The 15,962-nt window shown below is 40.1% G+C and overlaps 2 protein-coding genes across 2 annotated transcripts; one reads left to right on the forward strand and one right to left on the reverse strand.

The window, feature by feature from the left end:
- Nucleotides 1-431: 431 nt before the first annotated feature.
- On the reverse strand, nt 432-12,415 carry gan (gigaxonin). The gene is made up of 13 exons (XM_059335678.1): nt 12,218-12,415; nt 11,806-12,002; nt 11,471-11,585; nt 10,432-10,782; nt 9,882-9,950; nt 9,568-9,719; nt 7,412-7,533; nt 7,108-7,220; nt 5,700-5,849; nt 4,339-4,475; nt 2,981-3,115; nt 1,275-1,384; nt 432-1,186 (listed from the first exon to the last, which is right to left on the reverse strand). The coding sequence occupies exons 2-13, from the start codon at nt 11,988-11,990 to the stop codon at nt 1,014-1,016; spliced, it is 1,812 nt and encodes a 603-aa protein (XP_059191661.1). The 5' UTR covers nt 11,991-12,002; nt 12,218-12,415; the 3' UTR covers nt 432-1,013.
- Nucleotides 12,416-13,310: 895 nt separating this feature from the next.
- acd (ACD shelterin complex subunit and telomerase recruitment factor) lies at nt 13,311-15,745 on the forward strand. Its single transcript, XM_059335489.1, has 2 exons — nt 13,311-13,517; nt 13,739-15,745. The coding sequence occupies exon 2, from the start codon at nt 13,812-13,814 to the stop codon at nt 15,570-15,572; it is 1,761 nt and encodes a 586-aa protein (XP_059191472.1). The 5' UTR covers nt 13,311-13,517; nt 13,739-13,811; the 3' UTR covers nt 15,573-15,745.
- Nucleotides 15,746-15,962: the final 217 nt, after the last annotated feature.

The following is a 15,962-nucleotide window of genomic DNA, read 5'->3' on the forward strand; positions in this document are numbered from 1 at the left end:
CATAGTGCAGCCCAGCGTCGCGGAACGAGGTGACGATAGTGACGTGAAACAAAGCAGCAGCAGTGTTGTAAAGTAGCAAAGTGCTAATAAACTGCACAGTTATCTCTGTAGCAGTACAGTGTGTATGTACTGCAGCATGTGTTCACTAAGCAATCTCCGTTTGTTTATAACACTCTATGCACACATGTACAGTTAGCATGCCGGTTTGTTTACGCCCAGTTAGCGACGGCGGCCGCAGTGAACGATGACTGTCGGACCAAGTGGGAGGTGTGTGTTAGACGTCACTCGCGACGTCAAATATTCCACCTTCCCGGGATGGCCTGTTCATAGTGGTCCCACTTCAAATAGTCACCAATGGTGACCAATAGTCACCAATGGTGACCAATAGTCACCAATTTTCCGCCTCTGTGACTAGGCGGAAAATTGGTGGGATCACTTGATTCAGGCATCCCGATTCCGCGAGACGTTACAGAGCCGTAAACGTCATGATGAAAGGGGCTTATGATAGGCCAGAAAGATAACCAATACACCACCAAACGTAAAACATTGTACAATAAAAATTGCAACACAGCAGTGCTTTTAAAATCTCAAGCAGAATCCCTCATGTAATAATATGGTAGTTAACTTAGGAAGTGCTGTTTGCAGTTCAAACCCCGCACCAAGCAACCTGTAAACATTACAAATGAGGAATATTGATCAAAATAAAAAGCAAAAAAATGAAGTGAACGATGAAATGAACAAACCCCGTGTTAAGAAGAAAAAATATTTAGTTTATAGTAAAAAAAAACCCTGCCATAAAACCTTTAATGTTAAAAAAAGGATAAACTTTTGTCCCGTCAAGTCTCACTGGAGTATAAACCCCTGAACAGAGAGTCACAATCCTCAATATCAACCAACCATTTTACTTTAGTGTTCATGAAATCCCTTAACCCAGACCTACAGCAGGTAGAAGGTACCAGTGTGCAAAAGTGACGTACAGAGCCAACACAGGTCGACCAGCTGGTGTCCCGGAGTCAGACTCTGATCCGGAACATACCCTGGCTCCACTGAAGGCGGAACAGTCGACAGTTGGCGATGCGCAGGGCGGCGCAGGCTGTTTTGGAGAGGTCGCTGGGTAACATAGGCTTGGTGTGATGCCACGTCCCAGTGCTACGGCGAAACTCTCGGATGTAGTCGAAGCTTGTTCCTGTGAAAAGAAAGAAAGACCAACCTTACACAATCAAATGACGTCATCAGTAATCTGTTGTTGTTTGACCTGGTTTATGCTTGCTGACCTGTATCCAGGTCTCCCACCACATAAATGCTGGCTCCGATGGCCACAGCGCCGCACACAAAGGATGAGCTGGTCTGGATACAGAGGGACTGGTCATCCAGGAACATCCACCTGTACCAATCATACCACAACATATATGGGTATCAAACTCAATTACAGAAAAAAACAGATTCTATTTTTAATTTTCCTTACTTGTTGCTTGATTTTCATATCACTAAAAATGTAGGACAGGAGTATTTGTAGTGGTGGGAATCACCAGAGACCCCATGATACAATTTTATCCAGACACTTGAGTCACGATACAATATTATTGCAATTAGTGAGTATTGCGATACAATATATTGCGATTTAACTGTTTAACTGCATTTTGTGTGAACAAAATTAAATTCAATCAAGAATTGTTTTGTCAAATAAGAGAAAATTCTCAGTCTATTCATCTCACTTCAGTCTTTTTATTTCTCCACAATGAGAGTCAAACCCACAGACTGACCAACAAAGTATTCAGTCAAACTGAACTGATATCAAACATGTATGGACGACAACAACTGCAGCATTTTCTCAAACTTTCCTCAACTTTAAGCTTTTTTTTTTAAAGAAACGTAAAAAAAGCCTAACTTTGCAGTGTTATTTCGACAACTTCCCAACACGATATGCCTATAGATTACTTAGATCTTCTAGTTTCATATGATACTAGTATCTCCAGTATATTCCTAATAGTAAGCCCACTACGGCTACAGGAAAAAAACCAGGTTATGCTGTATCAATTTTTCCCCCGCCTCTAGATATTTGTTGACATTTGGATGAAAAGGTATACAGGTTGATCATAAACCTTCTTCATTTTTGTCCTTTTGTCCTCACCAAACGATTCACAAAGGAAAATAAAAACTTTGCTTTAAAAAAAAGAATACATGCCTTAGACACAATGCCATTGACCAATGCCAATAGATGACAGTCATTGACCACAGAGGTGTTTGAAAGCCCCCTGTCTCATAGAAGTGGGGGGAAAAATCGATACAGTACAGCATCCGATATTTTGTGTGGCAATATTATATATTCATATATAATATATATTCAATATTCATCACTTTTAGGCATATACTGGAGATACTGGTATCATATGAAACTAGAAGATCTAAGGAATCTATAAGCACCATGTGCGTCAGGATATCGTGTCAGGAAGTTGTTGAAATAACGCTGTGAGTTTAGGGTTTTTTTAATGTTTCATTCAAAAAAATACTGAGAAAATGCTGCAGTTGTTGTTGTCCATACATGTTTGATATCAGTTCAGTTCAGTTCGACTAAATACTTTGTTGGTCAGTCTGTGGGTTTGACTCTCATTGTGGAGAAATAAAGACTGAAGTGAGATCTTGAGAACTCTTGATTGAAGATAATTTAGTTAAAGAGTTCAATTATAATATATTGTATCGCAATACTCACCATATCGCAAAATGCTTAAAATCCCAATAATACCTTATCGTGACTCAAGTATCGGGATAAAATTGTATACTTCACATCTGCTGATTCCCACCTCTACTGTCTCAGTTCTCAGTCCTGACAATTATGTTACTATTAAGCCTAAACCTGATGGTTTGCAGTTCAAGTCTGGTGGTTGATTAACACATATTTTAGTATTAAAGGGAGCCAATGAATAATTAAAAAAACTGTAGGTTAAAAAAAATTCTTCAGAAGCAATATTTCCATACTGACCTCCTCATTTCATCATGGTAGAACTCAGACTTGCAGGTCAACATCTGTCTTTGTTCAGGGTTTTCATTCTCCTTGCTCCTGACTCCGCCAAACACGTAGAGCTCCTGGCCCACGCCACACGCCACAGACCCAAACCTGACCAGGAAAATGGGGGAGTTGATGGAGAGAGTCAGTATTGACGTAAGGGATGGGCCAACTTAAAATCAAAGGTTTCACAGCACAGTGGCTCATCCAGGGAAAACAGAGCGATTTAAAAGAGGCAAACGTGGTCTTAATTAATTATGTTCAAGCATGAAGTTACAAAACTGATCTGACTTTGGAAATAACCATTTACTGACGAAAGCAAAACTGTAAAGAAGCTCCTTGAAGTGATGTTTCATCTTGACATTTTGGTAGAAATTGGTGCAAACAAAAAATATCAAAACTCCAAGCATGATGTCACACACCTTGTTAAGGGTTCACTAATAAATAAATGGTACTATTATATATGACATATAGCACTTATACTATACTGTGTGTATCTCTGCATATTATTTAAATATATTTATTAATAATAATTAATAATCCATACTACTTCATGCAACAATCAATTTAACCCATTTAATATGCTAAAATATATTTTCACCAATGTGCAATATCTGTAAAATGCAAAGTACTTTCAGGAAAACAAACAAACACTAAAAATATATATAGTAATAATAAATGCCAAATGGCAGAAATGTATGTATAGAATGTGTATAGAATGTATGAATATGTCTTAATTGTTATGTGTCTGTATCTTGAGCTGCTGTGACGACTAAATTTCCCCACTGTGGAATAAATAAAGTCATATCATATCTTATGATTATCCTATGATTCAAGAGACCCAAAAACTATATGTTGAATGTTTCTTCACATATAAGGATCACGGGTTCTACTATGACTAACAAGTGTACTTTTTGAGGCTTAACATCCTTTGTTATGGTCACTTGATCATTCTGAGAAACATTTTCATAGGCGAGGCATGATTTCAGCATGGCTATGGTGTCATTTAAGGGAAATCAAACTGAAACTAAAACTGACAGTTCTGGGATCGTGACAATGACCGTGGAGTTGCGTTTCATTTCCTGTTGTGCAATAAAAACAATAATGTTAAGTATTACAGGCTGATGTTACATAATTCTATTATACAGCGAGTGTGTGCAGCAAAAATGTCTTCAAAAGACGGAAAATAGAAGATAACAAGATAACAATACAAAGAGACAAATAGCAACTTTAAACTTTAAACTGACTTGTATGTCAGCTGATCAAATTATAGATCCTCTTTCTTTTGTCCTGCTCAGACCGCAATAGCCAATGAAATTAGCATGTGTGTTTACCTCCTCTCTTTCACAGGGCAGAGGCCTGTCCACTGAAGGGTTTTGGGGTCATAGCATTCAACGGAGTCACACAGCTTCCCGTAGGAACCCCCACCTATGGCGTAGATCTTCTTATTCATGGAGGCATAGCAGGCCACCTGAAGGAAAGACAGACGGGGATGTACAAGTCACAGCATGTGGGGAGAGATTCACTGTGGAAATAAATCACTTGGTCCATTCCATTTTGTGGTCCTTGCAAATCATTGCTTTCTTTTTTTAATTATGTTTTTCACAGTGTAACAACCTTTTTTGTAATCTGGGTTGTAATAAATTCAGTGTTTCCTCTAGGATTTTTTTCAGCAGCGGGGGGTAAAGGGTTATTTGTTCCCTGGATGGTGTGTGCATGTCAATATCAATCAGCAATTTTATAAGTATAAGTATACAAAATGACAGTGGACTGCAGAACAAGCTTTAGAACCAGTGTTTCCCACAAGATTTACTGAGACTATGATGGGAGGAACAAAAAAAAAAGTAGGGGTTGCGGCCCCGGAGAAAATTTTCGCCGTAACAGCCTAAATTTGGTGCCTCTCACATATTCTAATTATGCCATTATTCCATCTTATTAATTGCATATTTTAAAGAATTATTGTAAAGGAGAATAAATAAATAAATTCTGTTTTATTTAAGGCATAACATTTTGTCAGTCTTCTTGTAAATTATGTGGTGGACTTGTGCTCTATCCATGTGCTCTTATTTTGAAAGCTACATGTGTTACAAGCACCAGGAAAACTAGTGGAGGCTGACTGACATCTGATCTAACCTTACTCAGAAACTGGAGTAAGAGGGCTTGCGCTGTAACAGTTGTTATGACATCTCCATTCGCTCGTCCCCGGGGCGAGAGAGCACTGTGCACTGCTACAGAATTTAAAAAATAAAACAATCCCCTATTCTGAAGCAGCATCGGGAATAATTTAGCATGGTTTTCCTGATAATGATTTTGGTTATTCTCAAGAAAACCATGGGAAATGTCTAAATATCAGCTCTTAAATTAAACTCTTTTGAGCTATTTTGTTGTTGTCATTACATTACCAAACAAATGTACCTTTAGGTGAATCAGCCATTAAAATGAACAAGAAATTAAAAGGGAAAAAATTGTCTAATAATTTCTCATATGACTGTATATGTCTTATTTTTTATATATTCTTTATTCTGTCTTCTATATCTTTGTGTCTGTATCTTGAGTTGCTGTGACGACTAAATTTCCCCACTGTGGGATAAATAAAGTCATATCTTCTCTTCTCTTCTCTTCTCTTATCATTGTGCCCCACTGTGTTACTTGTTCTACTAACCTGTCAATGTGATACATGTACGGGTGTTATTACCTTGCGGACCGTAGTCATACTGGTCTGCATTTTCCAGGTATTAGAGTGAGGGTCAAACACTTCAACAGTGATCAGCTCTGTTTCGTTGTTGTCTCCTCCGAGAACGTAGATCTGCCCGTCGAGCTCAACCGCACCAAAGTTCTGACGCCCCTAGTGACGTGACAATCAAACTACAGCAATGAGCCGCACATTCAGTTACACATCAGCTCCTCAAACTCAAATGCTCCATTGATGTGTTCACCTGAAGCACAGGTATGGGACCAAGCTCTGTTTTTATGTCTCCAATAATGAATTTATTAAACGATTCTAAAGGATAAAGAAATAATTTCCCTTGGTCAGTGTGACTGCTCCGTATGAGTCTCTACTTGAGGCTCTTTCACTGATGTTGTGATGGCTGTATTTGTATTGAATTGTTTATGTCACTTGTCACTTTTTATGCTGCCTTCTTGGCCAGGTCTCTCTTGTAAAAGAGATTTTTTAATCTCAACGAGACTTTTTACCTGGTTAAATAAAGGCTATATATATATATAACTTATTTTGATTTGCGTTTCCATTATATGACTCAAGTCTGATATTCTTGTGTGTTTGACAGTATATACTAAACATACAGTATAATATAACATGTCGCTGGAAAATGGGTGAAATCAGATTGCACTGCAACTAGGGCTGAAAGTGAACCAGTATTGCAGCTCTGCTGACACCTAGTGGTAAAAAGGTAAAATAGCAACAAACAAAAAAAGTCAAGAGAAAGTAAAGAACATGTGTGCAACATGGCTGAATAAATGCACTTTTTATGGTGGACTGGGAAATAAAAGTCAGAAATATAAGACAAAAAACAAGGTAAAAGTCTACTGGAAAGAACATTCTCAGCCGTTTCTAAACTTTAAATTCATTCATTCATTCATTATTCTTAACCGATTATCTGCACTGGGAGCTGGGGGGCTGGAGTCGATCCCAGCTGACATTGGGGGAGAGGCGGGGTACACCCTGGACAGGTCGCCAGACTACCACAGGGGGGGCTGACACATAGAGACAGACAATCACGCTTTCATTCACACCTACGGGTAATTTAGAGACATCAATTGCACCCATTGCAAGTGCACGTTTTAGGACTGTGGGAGGAAGCCGGAGTACCCGGAGAGAACCCACTCTGACAAGGGGAGAACATGCAAACTCCACACAGAAGAGCTGCAGGCCGGAGTTGAACCTGCGACCCTCTTGCTGTGAGGCAAGAGTGCTAACTCCACCATATAGCCCGGGACTGAACATGATAGTAAAATATAAGGAAAAAAACAAGGTAAAAGTCTACTGGAAAGAACATTCTCAGCCATTTCTAAACTTTGAAATTGAGGAATAATTTTAACACAGGAAAGCTAAGGAGAGCTGTTATAGAAAGGGGTAGGTATACCTGTCGCATTGGAGGAATGGGGCTCCAGGTGTTGGAGTCAGGGTCATACTTCTCTCCAGTGTTAAGGATTGCGTTATGTTCATCTACTCCGGCCAACGCAAACAGAAAACCCTCTAACAGGAAACACAATGTTATTACTCAGTTATGCATTTGCTGGACCTGCTGTTTACAGTGAAAAATATTTCTCAAGCCTTAATCCTGACAAAAAGAATCTTTATGTCATACATGACATGAGTTACGGATGTGTTTTTCTGCATCACTTCAGTTATGGTGTTTGTATTTTCTTGGCCTAGCTAGCACTGACCGGCAGCGACCAACCCATGGCCAAGGCGGGCGATGCTCATTGGCTGCAGCTCGATCCAGGCCTGTCTGTTGGCGTCGTAGAGCGGACACATGCAGCGCGTCACGGCAGTTGGCTTCTTGTTTCTGTAGGGGACAAAAACCATCAGACCAAACAGGATCTGAGCCGACCATGTGATCTACGTGAATGCATTACTAATTTAACTCTCCTGTTATGTTGCGAGTCAACTTGACCTATTTCAAAGTTTGAAAATTAAAAAAAAAATTGTTTTCATAGAGAGAAAAAAAAAGTAAAATGAAATTTTTTTTAAATCAGTGTCATGTAAAACATTGTATTTTATATGTAGGTATTTCCAATGTACATTAAAAAATTGAACATGCATTTATTATGAAAAACAAGTGAATTTATTGGTCATAATTGGACAGTAAAGCTCTACACTGAATATCAAACATTATGATAAAGGTAATGCTTGTGATAAATAGTTATGGGTTCAAATAGGATAAAAATATTAAATAAAAGGGTTGGGAATATTAAAACATATTACCATGCAGCAGTAGAAATTTGTCCACTTGAAGAGATTTTTTGCACTGTTTCTTGGGCTGGGTAACAGCTCAATATGATAATTTATTGTTAATGGGATAATATTGCAATACACAAGCACACACTAACTCACATTTCTTAGAATCACACTTTACATGACAACTCAGTCCATTGCCATTAACAAACTGGACTCCAGCTGGCAACCTTCAGCTTCTCCAACCTTTAAACTCCATTACCCAGAATACAACAGTGCACACAGCTAGGGACAGGGTTCTCTCCAGAGAAATGCTGGAGAATAATGTGTAAAAGTCCACTTGGAAGCCAAATGTTGGCAAAAAAATAAATTGAGAGTAATGTTTTCCAGGAGTTTATTAATTAATTTGTCTTTATTGTTTAACTCCTGCATGCCAGTACCTAATAATTCTGCAACTGGGAATATCCCAGCATCAGTGTGGCAAGTATTTACTTCACACAGGAGTATAATTTGATATAGACTAATTTTTTTTTTTCCTAACCATTTCCAGTGCAAGAGTTATTCCGGGCAGGATTCTTGTGTGATCTAATAATCTCAAAACCAGTTCCATGTCAAGGAAACATGATTTAGGCATTAGACATTGTGGATCTAATATAAGAACTTGATACCAAGTGCTTTTTTCTCAACTCAAGGAAAGTTTTACATGTATAAAACCTACATGGACCAACAATTCATAATAGAATGAATAGAATGAAGAATGAATTCATAATTCATAACTGACCTTGTTAATTGTTTGAGGTGTCCTGTTTATAGTTTTACAGACTATTTTAATTGCGGAGATAATGCTTTTTTTGGCTGCAGAGAGATTTTTGCAATATTGCAAGTGGCCACTGGAAGAAAATGTTGAGGCTGCAAGGCTGCAAGGAGTGGTGGCGCTGTATCCTGTTTGAACCCATCCATAGCAGACATGGAGGAAGAGTGTGAAGTTGTAAATACAGAGCTGGAGCAGGCATCCTGTTAACCTGAAAAACCTGCAACACCTGAAATAATTGTCCTAAGGAACCTTTAAGCTTTAATTTTTAAAGAATTTTAGTCTGTTAGGACTAAATCATCTGTGAGGCAGGTGTTTTTGGATATTTTAACCCTTGTGTTACCTAAAGGGTCAATAATGACGCAACAAAAAAACAAACGATAAATGTCGATGATGACTTTTCCTATTTTTTTTAACTCCTATTTATTGTTGTCGTTTATACACCCTGAAAGTCGGGGAAATGCTTAGTATTTTGTCGCTATACTAACTATAATGCCAAAGTGGTTTAAGTCATTTTTTCCCTTCACAGTTTTGTGAACTGTGAAGAGAGAAAATCCAGATATTCACAAAGTTTTTGATGAAAGACAGGTTGTTTGTTCGTGGGAAAATAGATTTGGGGTTTTAGATACAACAATGCTGCTTTATTTTAGAAGTTAGTAATGGCAGGTCCTTTTTTTTACCCTTACGACAAGGGGAGTACATAGAATATTAAGACTTCACAAGGGTTAAACAATTTCTAAACTGAATTAACTGTAATTTAGTCATTACTGTATCATGATACAAAGTTATACTGTCACAGAAGGTTTTGGCCATATGGCCCACCCCTTGACTCACTTGCGATCCTCTCCTCCGGCAATAACAATGCACTCTGAGTATCCTCTGGGTTTGAAGGCATCGAGCAGAGCTTCACCCTGCAGCGGTCCAGCCACCAGCACCTGCTGACAGTAGTCTCTGATCACCTCCCTCATCAGAGGCTCTCCCATGGACTGATGGGATACCATGCAGCACAAAGTTAGCTACTGATTATGCCGTCAAAAATAGCATATGCAATGGGAAATACTGAAACAATTGATTAAGACATTCACATTACATGGGTTCTGATGTGACACACTAATAATACTACAAAGCAGAAATTATCAGCACTTTACCTGCTCTCTCAGGTAGCTCACATCCAGGCCCTGCAGCCATACAGCCGACATCACTTCCTTCATGTGTACCTGCAAATACAAATGGAAGACTCACTTTTTGGTTTATGTAACAAACACAAGCTTGCAGCACAAATAATTTCATTTCCCATGGATTTCTTGATAATATCAGCTCTTAGATTAAAGTTTTATGAGCTTGTTGTTATCATCAAATACAACCCTAATATCCAAAAAGTTGGACACTGAAAAACATATAAAAAACAGAAGCATGCAAATCCTTCAATTGAATACAGAGACATCTCACGGCCAAAGTGGGAAATTTAGTTTTTTTGTAAAAATATTTATTCTGAATTTGATGTATTCTGTTTTTATTCATGTTTTTTACGCAATGTCTTCACATTTTTGGAATCAGGGTCATATTTCAATGATACTGATCATAAAAGATCATAAAACCAACTTATAAAAAAATGTTTGGTTTACAATTCTATGAACCAATTATTTGACTCATAAATTCTCTTATCTCCAGACTGAACCTGAAGTAAGCATCACCCACCTTGCGATCCTCTGGGTCATGTGCGTACCATCTCACCACAGCCTCCAGCACGTGCTTTTCATTGCCAATGTTCAGCTTCTCCATGTTCAGCAACTCGCAGAGTCGGTCCGGGGGCATCTCCCTGAACTCCTCAGTGCGCGCCACATCGCCAAAATGTGTGTGCAGAAATTCAGTGGCAGCGTAGTGGACGTGGTTAAGGCAGTAGTGCAGAGAGAAAAGCCGGATGCCGATGCAGTTCTCTGCAGTGATGCAGCTCTCTAAGAACTGGCAGCACAGGGACTTGAGGTCAGTCAAGAGGAGCAGGTCGGATGCTTGCACCATGTCCTGGATGGTCTCTTCACTCAAAGCGATCTGTGCGTAAAGGAAAGGCCAAATGGAGATTCACAACAAAATAACAGAATAGGAAGGAATCAATTACTCATGCTTAGCACAACTTATATGATATGGGATTTTTGAGATTGACGCTGATACTGATTTTAGAGTGGAAGATTCATCGATACCAATATGTTTGGTAAAAGTGTTAATTTTGCAGAAGTCTGAATGTCAGTAGAGGTATAAATGTTGCCTTATACACAGCTGCATAGCAGTCAAGGCCAGGCAAAGGGTTCAAACAGGTATCCTGTATTATGCTCGAATACTGTTTGAATGTCTCTGTTTGGGGGAGTTCCCCTCCATAAGTTTTGGGTTGTGTGAGATTTTTTGCACTGTTTGAGTAAAGAAACACTTCGACTTAAAAATCCTCGTTTTTGGGAGTGATATTTCACCCACAATTATATATTGTGCAAAAAAAGTTTTCATAATGGCACATATCGGACAGCATGTACACTGATATGACACCCTTTGATAGGCCAATATCAGCCGATAATACCAGTTGATTAGCTGCTACAAAAGTACCTGTATGGGAAAAGAAGCCAAGAGGAACTAACTGGTGGGCGTAGCCAAAACACTCAGCTGCTTTCCAAAAAGTACTCAGAAAGTACTCAGTGGAAACACGCCTCATGTCACTACAGCCTCCTCACTCACTCACTCACTCACTCACTTCACCACTGAAGATGTAGTCCAGGATCTGTTTTATAATGGGCATGGAGACCCCCTGTAGCTCGATTCTGTATGTAGACCCGTCTTCCTTTGGAGGATTATAGTTCAGCTTGGTCCTAGCAGAAAACCATTAACAGAACTGAATATGACAAATGCACTTTCATCATTCTCGGGCGTGCACCACTGCCATTGTGACAGTGGACACGCCCATGTTGCATTCACATTGTAAACACATGCCAAAGATAAGGAATGTATGATCATATGTGTGATATATATATTGTGATTGACTGTGTGCTCTAAGAACAGGGACATTTGGTCATAGGTGGATTTTCTGACCTGATATATGGGCTGGCAGCAGCCAGGATGTTCTTCTGGACAGGAAGCTCCTCTCCATCAACCACCAGCAGCGCATCGTGGAAACTTTGCTCTTGCCAGAAGGTGCGAAGGACCCTGAGGAGTTTCTGGGAATGTTGTGGGTCCGAAACCTTCGAACCGGTTCCAGTCGATACGGAATCGGGCATGTCTCGGCTTGCCTTTAAATAGATGAGCAGAAGATATTTTTCAATTCGACTTGCACAAAAGACAACTCACAACACTTGTTTCGATACAAAAATGTCTTTAGCTCATAGGCTAACATAATCATCTGATCATTAGTCCTCTACTACTAGCCTACACAACACAGTAGACAGTGTAAACAAACTCCAAACGTTATGATGTAATTGTAATAATATACTGTCAAGAAAATCACCTGTATGACGAATATGTTGGAAATATTAACTTGGCAGGTTTCTACATTAAGTTTGGCGAAGCTGCTGTTGACATGTTTTCGTAAAGGCTAGGCTACTAGCAAATCAGCCAACACGACAGCTATTATGCCAAAGACGATTGAATGTCGCTGGGAATATTATTTCTAATTCAGCAGTGGAAGAGGTAATTTAGCTAACGTAAATTTAATGTGGTTAGCTGAATTATTTGCAACAGCTACGAACACATTAACGTAGGCTTGAGCCCTGCACTGTATGTTTACAAAAATCATGAACTTGTTATGTCGTGTTTTTCCGTTTGACAGTCCAAGTTTACACTTTTTAAGGGTCTTACCTTGAGACTGCGAACTACGCGTCGGTTTTTTTATAGGTACAGACTGTACCTAAGTGCATTTAGGAGGACCTGGGTCCAGACATGAATCACTTCAGGCGACAATGTTGCAGAAGACATGTATTGTGCTGCATTCACTGTCACTACGGTAAATGCGTTAAAAAAAGAAAAAAAAGTAAAGGTATCATAATATACATACTTATGTGGCCTACATACACACACAAATATAAATAATAAATAAACTAACATATACATAAAGGTAGTCATTGTCCAAAACAACCGATTATTTGGGTAAGAACACGCATTTTAATATGACAGCAGTATTTAACGTAAAATTAATCTGGTATTGAATGCAGCATCAGCAAGCCGGAAAGCGTGGATGTAAACAGCGTCCCAATTTTTTTAACGGCAACCTGTGTGCCAACAGAATTGCGGGTAAATTAATTTAGCAGCAGTTATTAGGAAGGTAATATGTATAACTTTCATAATATGTATTGTAAAACCAATACAAAGGAAACATTCCTTGTCCCTATTTCAAAATAGACATGCAAAGTGAGAAGGAAAAGAGAAGCGGAACGGGGCCATAAAATTAAACTGCCAGCACAAAGTTGTCGATAATATCAACAAACAGTACTTCCGGTGTGATTAAATATTTCTAATCCAACTAGTATGATGTTGGTAAACGCTTTCTTAATTCTACATATTAATGAAATAAAATAAGTGTCCGACGATTATTTGGTAAATATTTATTCCACCAGTCATACTGGTCTATGCGAGAGTAGCGACGGTAGCGACAAACATTTTATGCGCTTTTAATTTGAAGGAAAAGTCGTTTTCCGTCTACCACTGCTATATGTCGCTAACTTGAAGCAATTTTCGCCGCCATAATTTTGGACGAACAAAAATATTATTCAGCTTTGCACAGGATTAAACACATTAATATCGCCGACTATGTAAGTTATGATGTGCTTACGTTGTGCTAGCCACCATGCAACATTGCTGTAAAACTACCCGTATCGTAACGTTAGCTAATAGCTGTCACTAATGTGCCATTATTAACACAGTTTTACGTGCTTAAATTCTAACTCCTTCCCACGTTTAAATTCGAATGCATTTCTAAAACAAGAATTTCTTATTTAATTACGCTTCATAGTTTCCTATCTTTTGTTTCTAGCTCCCATGGAACCAATGAGCGGATGTTTCCCTGACGGAACATAACTGAGAACTCACAGTTTGAAACTACAAACATGCCTCGACCTGCTAGGGGCAGACTGTCTCCATGGATAGAGAGTCTGATCCTGAGCTATGGCGGTCAGGAGGGGAGCAGCAGCAGTGGGCAGCTGAGGGCTCATGTCATCGGGGTGGGTCAGATGTGTCAGTCCCAGGTTCAGGATTCTGAGGGCCCCACAGGGCTGCTCTTCCTCTCTGATGGGGTGCTCCAGATCCCTGCAATTCTCACAGCATCAGCATGGGAGCGTCTTCAGGAGCAGGAGGACCGTGAGAGTTTTACCAGCCTGATTAACACCACGGTGTGCATTCAGGACTACCGGCTGCAGTTTCACATGGCCCTTGAACAGACTAAATGCAGATTCCTCTTATCAATTGGAGAGCTTGCTACCACTGCAGCCGGTCCAGTTAAAGAAAACACTCCCTGCAGCACCACACTGCCCTCCATCAGGCTGATGATCTGTAAGACATGGAGGGCGCTGCTGGGTCAGGAGAGTCAGGTCTCCCAGGAGAGCCAGTGTGGGTTTGATCTGTCGGAGCTGCTGGGGGAGTGGCGGCATGACTGTCTGCAGGCTGTGTTGAAGGATGTTCAGGAGCGACTGATGGTAGCGAGCAGCCGCCCTGTGAGCCAGCAGCCCTCTACCTCAACTGACAACTCATCACTGACAGACACATTCACTGCCACAAGCTGGGATGTTGACAGGGTCAGATATAAGGGAGTGAAATGTTTCCGTGTCCCCATAAAGTGTCTTCTCATCCCAGAGGAAGATGCTCTGCAGCTGCAAACACCCCCGATTGTAAGAAGCAGGTCAGCAAGTGGACTTTCTGCTTCAGAGACCACTCAGCCGTCTGCTGATGATGCAGAGTGGCGAATCGCCCGGCCAGCAGTTGTAGAAAGAGATCATGATGCCAATAAGAATTCACCTAGTCCTGTTGAGGACAGCGTGCTACACGAGGACATCATTATTGATAACGACATCAGCCCTTTAGCTAACCCTTGGGACATTTTTCCTCCACTATGTATGAGCTCATCATCCTCTGATGCATCCCAAGAAGAAGCAATACCAACCCAGTCACAGCACGATCCCACTGCTACTGATTTCAAGTCTGTGATCTACACCAGCACACAACTTCCGGTCCACAGCTCAAAGGAATCCCATCAGACACCAGAGCACAGCTACCTCCCTCCATACCAGAAAGTGCCACACTCATCCAGCATCCCCGCTACAGCTGGGTCTTCAACTTCAGCTTCTGTGAGTCCACCAGAGCCCTTTACCGTACCGTCAAATCTGCTGCTCGCCACAGACGAACACCACGCCAACACAACACAACAGAGGCAGATTTTGGAAAAAGACAGAGAGGGGACTGAGGGAGAATATAGAAAGGCAAAGAGAAAGAAAAGTGATCCCACAACTGAAGCACTGGATACTTTAGTGGAGGAAGATGAAGAAGTTCAGATCAGTACGAGCCCACCATCTTGGCTCTTTGACTCTGAGACAGGTTCCTGGGCTTCCTGGGCCGAAGAGGGTAGCAGTCACACACAGGGGCAAACTGCAGGGACTGTCGTGAGAAAGAATCCCACCGTTCACACCGACGGCAAGCCGTTTTCTTACCCTTACCAGGTGTCTGGAAAGAATCTGCAGGATTTCAGTCGATTCAAAGTCACAGAGTCCTTGCTGCACTGGGCGGTGAAATATCTTGTTGTTCCAAAAACAGATAATCCACAAGACACATCAGCAGGAACCTCAAATCAGTCAAAGTCTGACAGGTTCAAAATGTAGTTTTTTGGACAGTTTGGCTGATCTGTTATTGTGACAGTTGTTGATTTATCTCCTCTGACATAGTGTTGACTCATGCTGATGTTCAAAAGCAGCTCTGTATGTTTTGTAATCTATTTTGTAAGGTTTAACGTTTAAAGAGTCTATAGTTTGTATAAAATAAAAAAATAAAATCAGTTTTCTGTTTGTCCAGAAGATGTCACCAAATACCACCCAAATTTGAACATTGATTACAAATGGCATGAAATCAGAGGCTCAATGCAGTCAAACCTGTGAGTAAATTGGAACCAAAAAAGCCACCAAACCAACATTTTGACTTTTTAAAACAATAATATAACACAGGAGACTAATTCAGCCTTTAACCAATACTCCATAACACAGTGACTAATGTAA

The sequence above is a fragment of the Centropristis striata genome, chromosome 6 (assembly GCF_030273125.1).
Source record: "Centropristis striata isolate RG_2023a ecotype Rhode Island chromosome 6, C.striata_1.0, whole genome shotgun sequence".
NCBI classification, from domain to species: domain Eukaryota; kingdom Metazoa; phylum Chordata; class Actinopteri; order Perciformes; family Serranidae; genus Centropristis; species Centropristis striata.

Bases quoted from the DNA above. Each gene is read 5' to 3' on its own strand.
- acd (XM_059335489.1), top strand. From the start codon at position 13,812: ATGCCTCGACCTGCTAGGGGCAGACTGTCTCCATGGATAGAGAGTCTG.
- gan (XM_059335678.1), bottom strand. From the start codon at position 11,990: ATGCCCGATTCCGTATCGACTGGAACCGGTTCGAAGGTTTCGGACCCA. The intron at 3,116-4,338 runs GTAAACACACAT...TTTCCTGGTCAG, and splicing joins TGCCCTGTGAAAGAGAGGAG to GTTTGGGTCTGTGGCGTGTG. The intron at 1,187-1,274 runs GTCAGCAAGCAT...TTCTTTTCACAG, and splicing joins GGTGGGAGACCTGGATACAG to GAACAAGCTTCGACTACATC.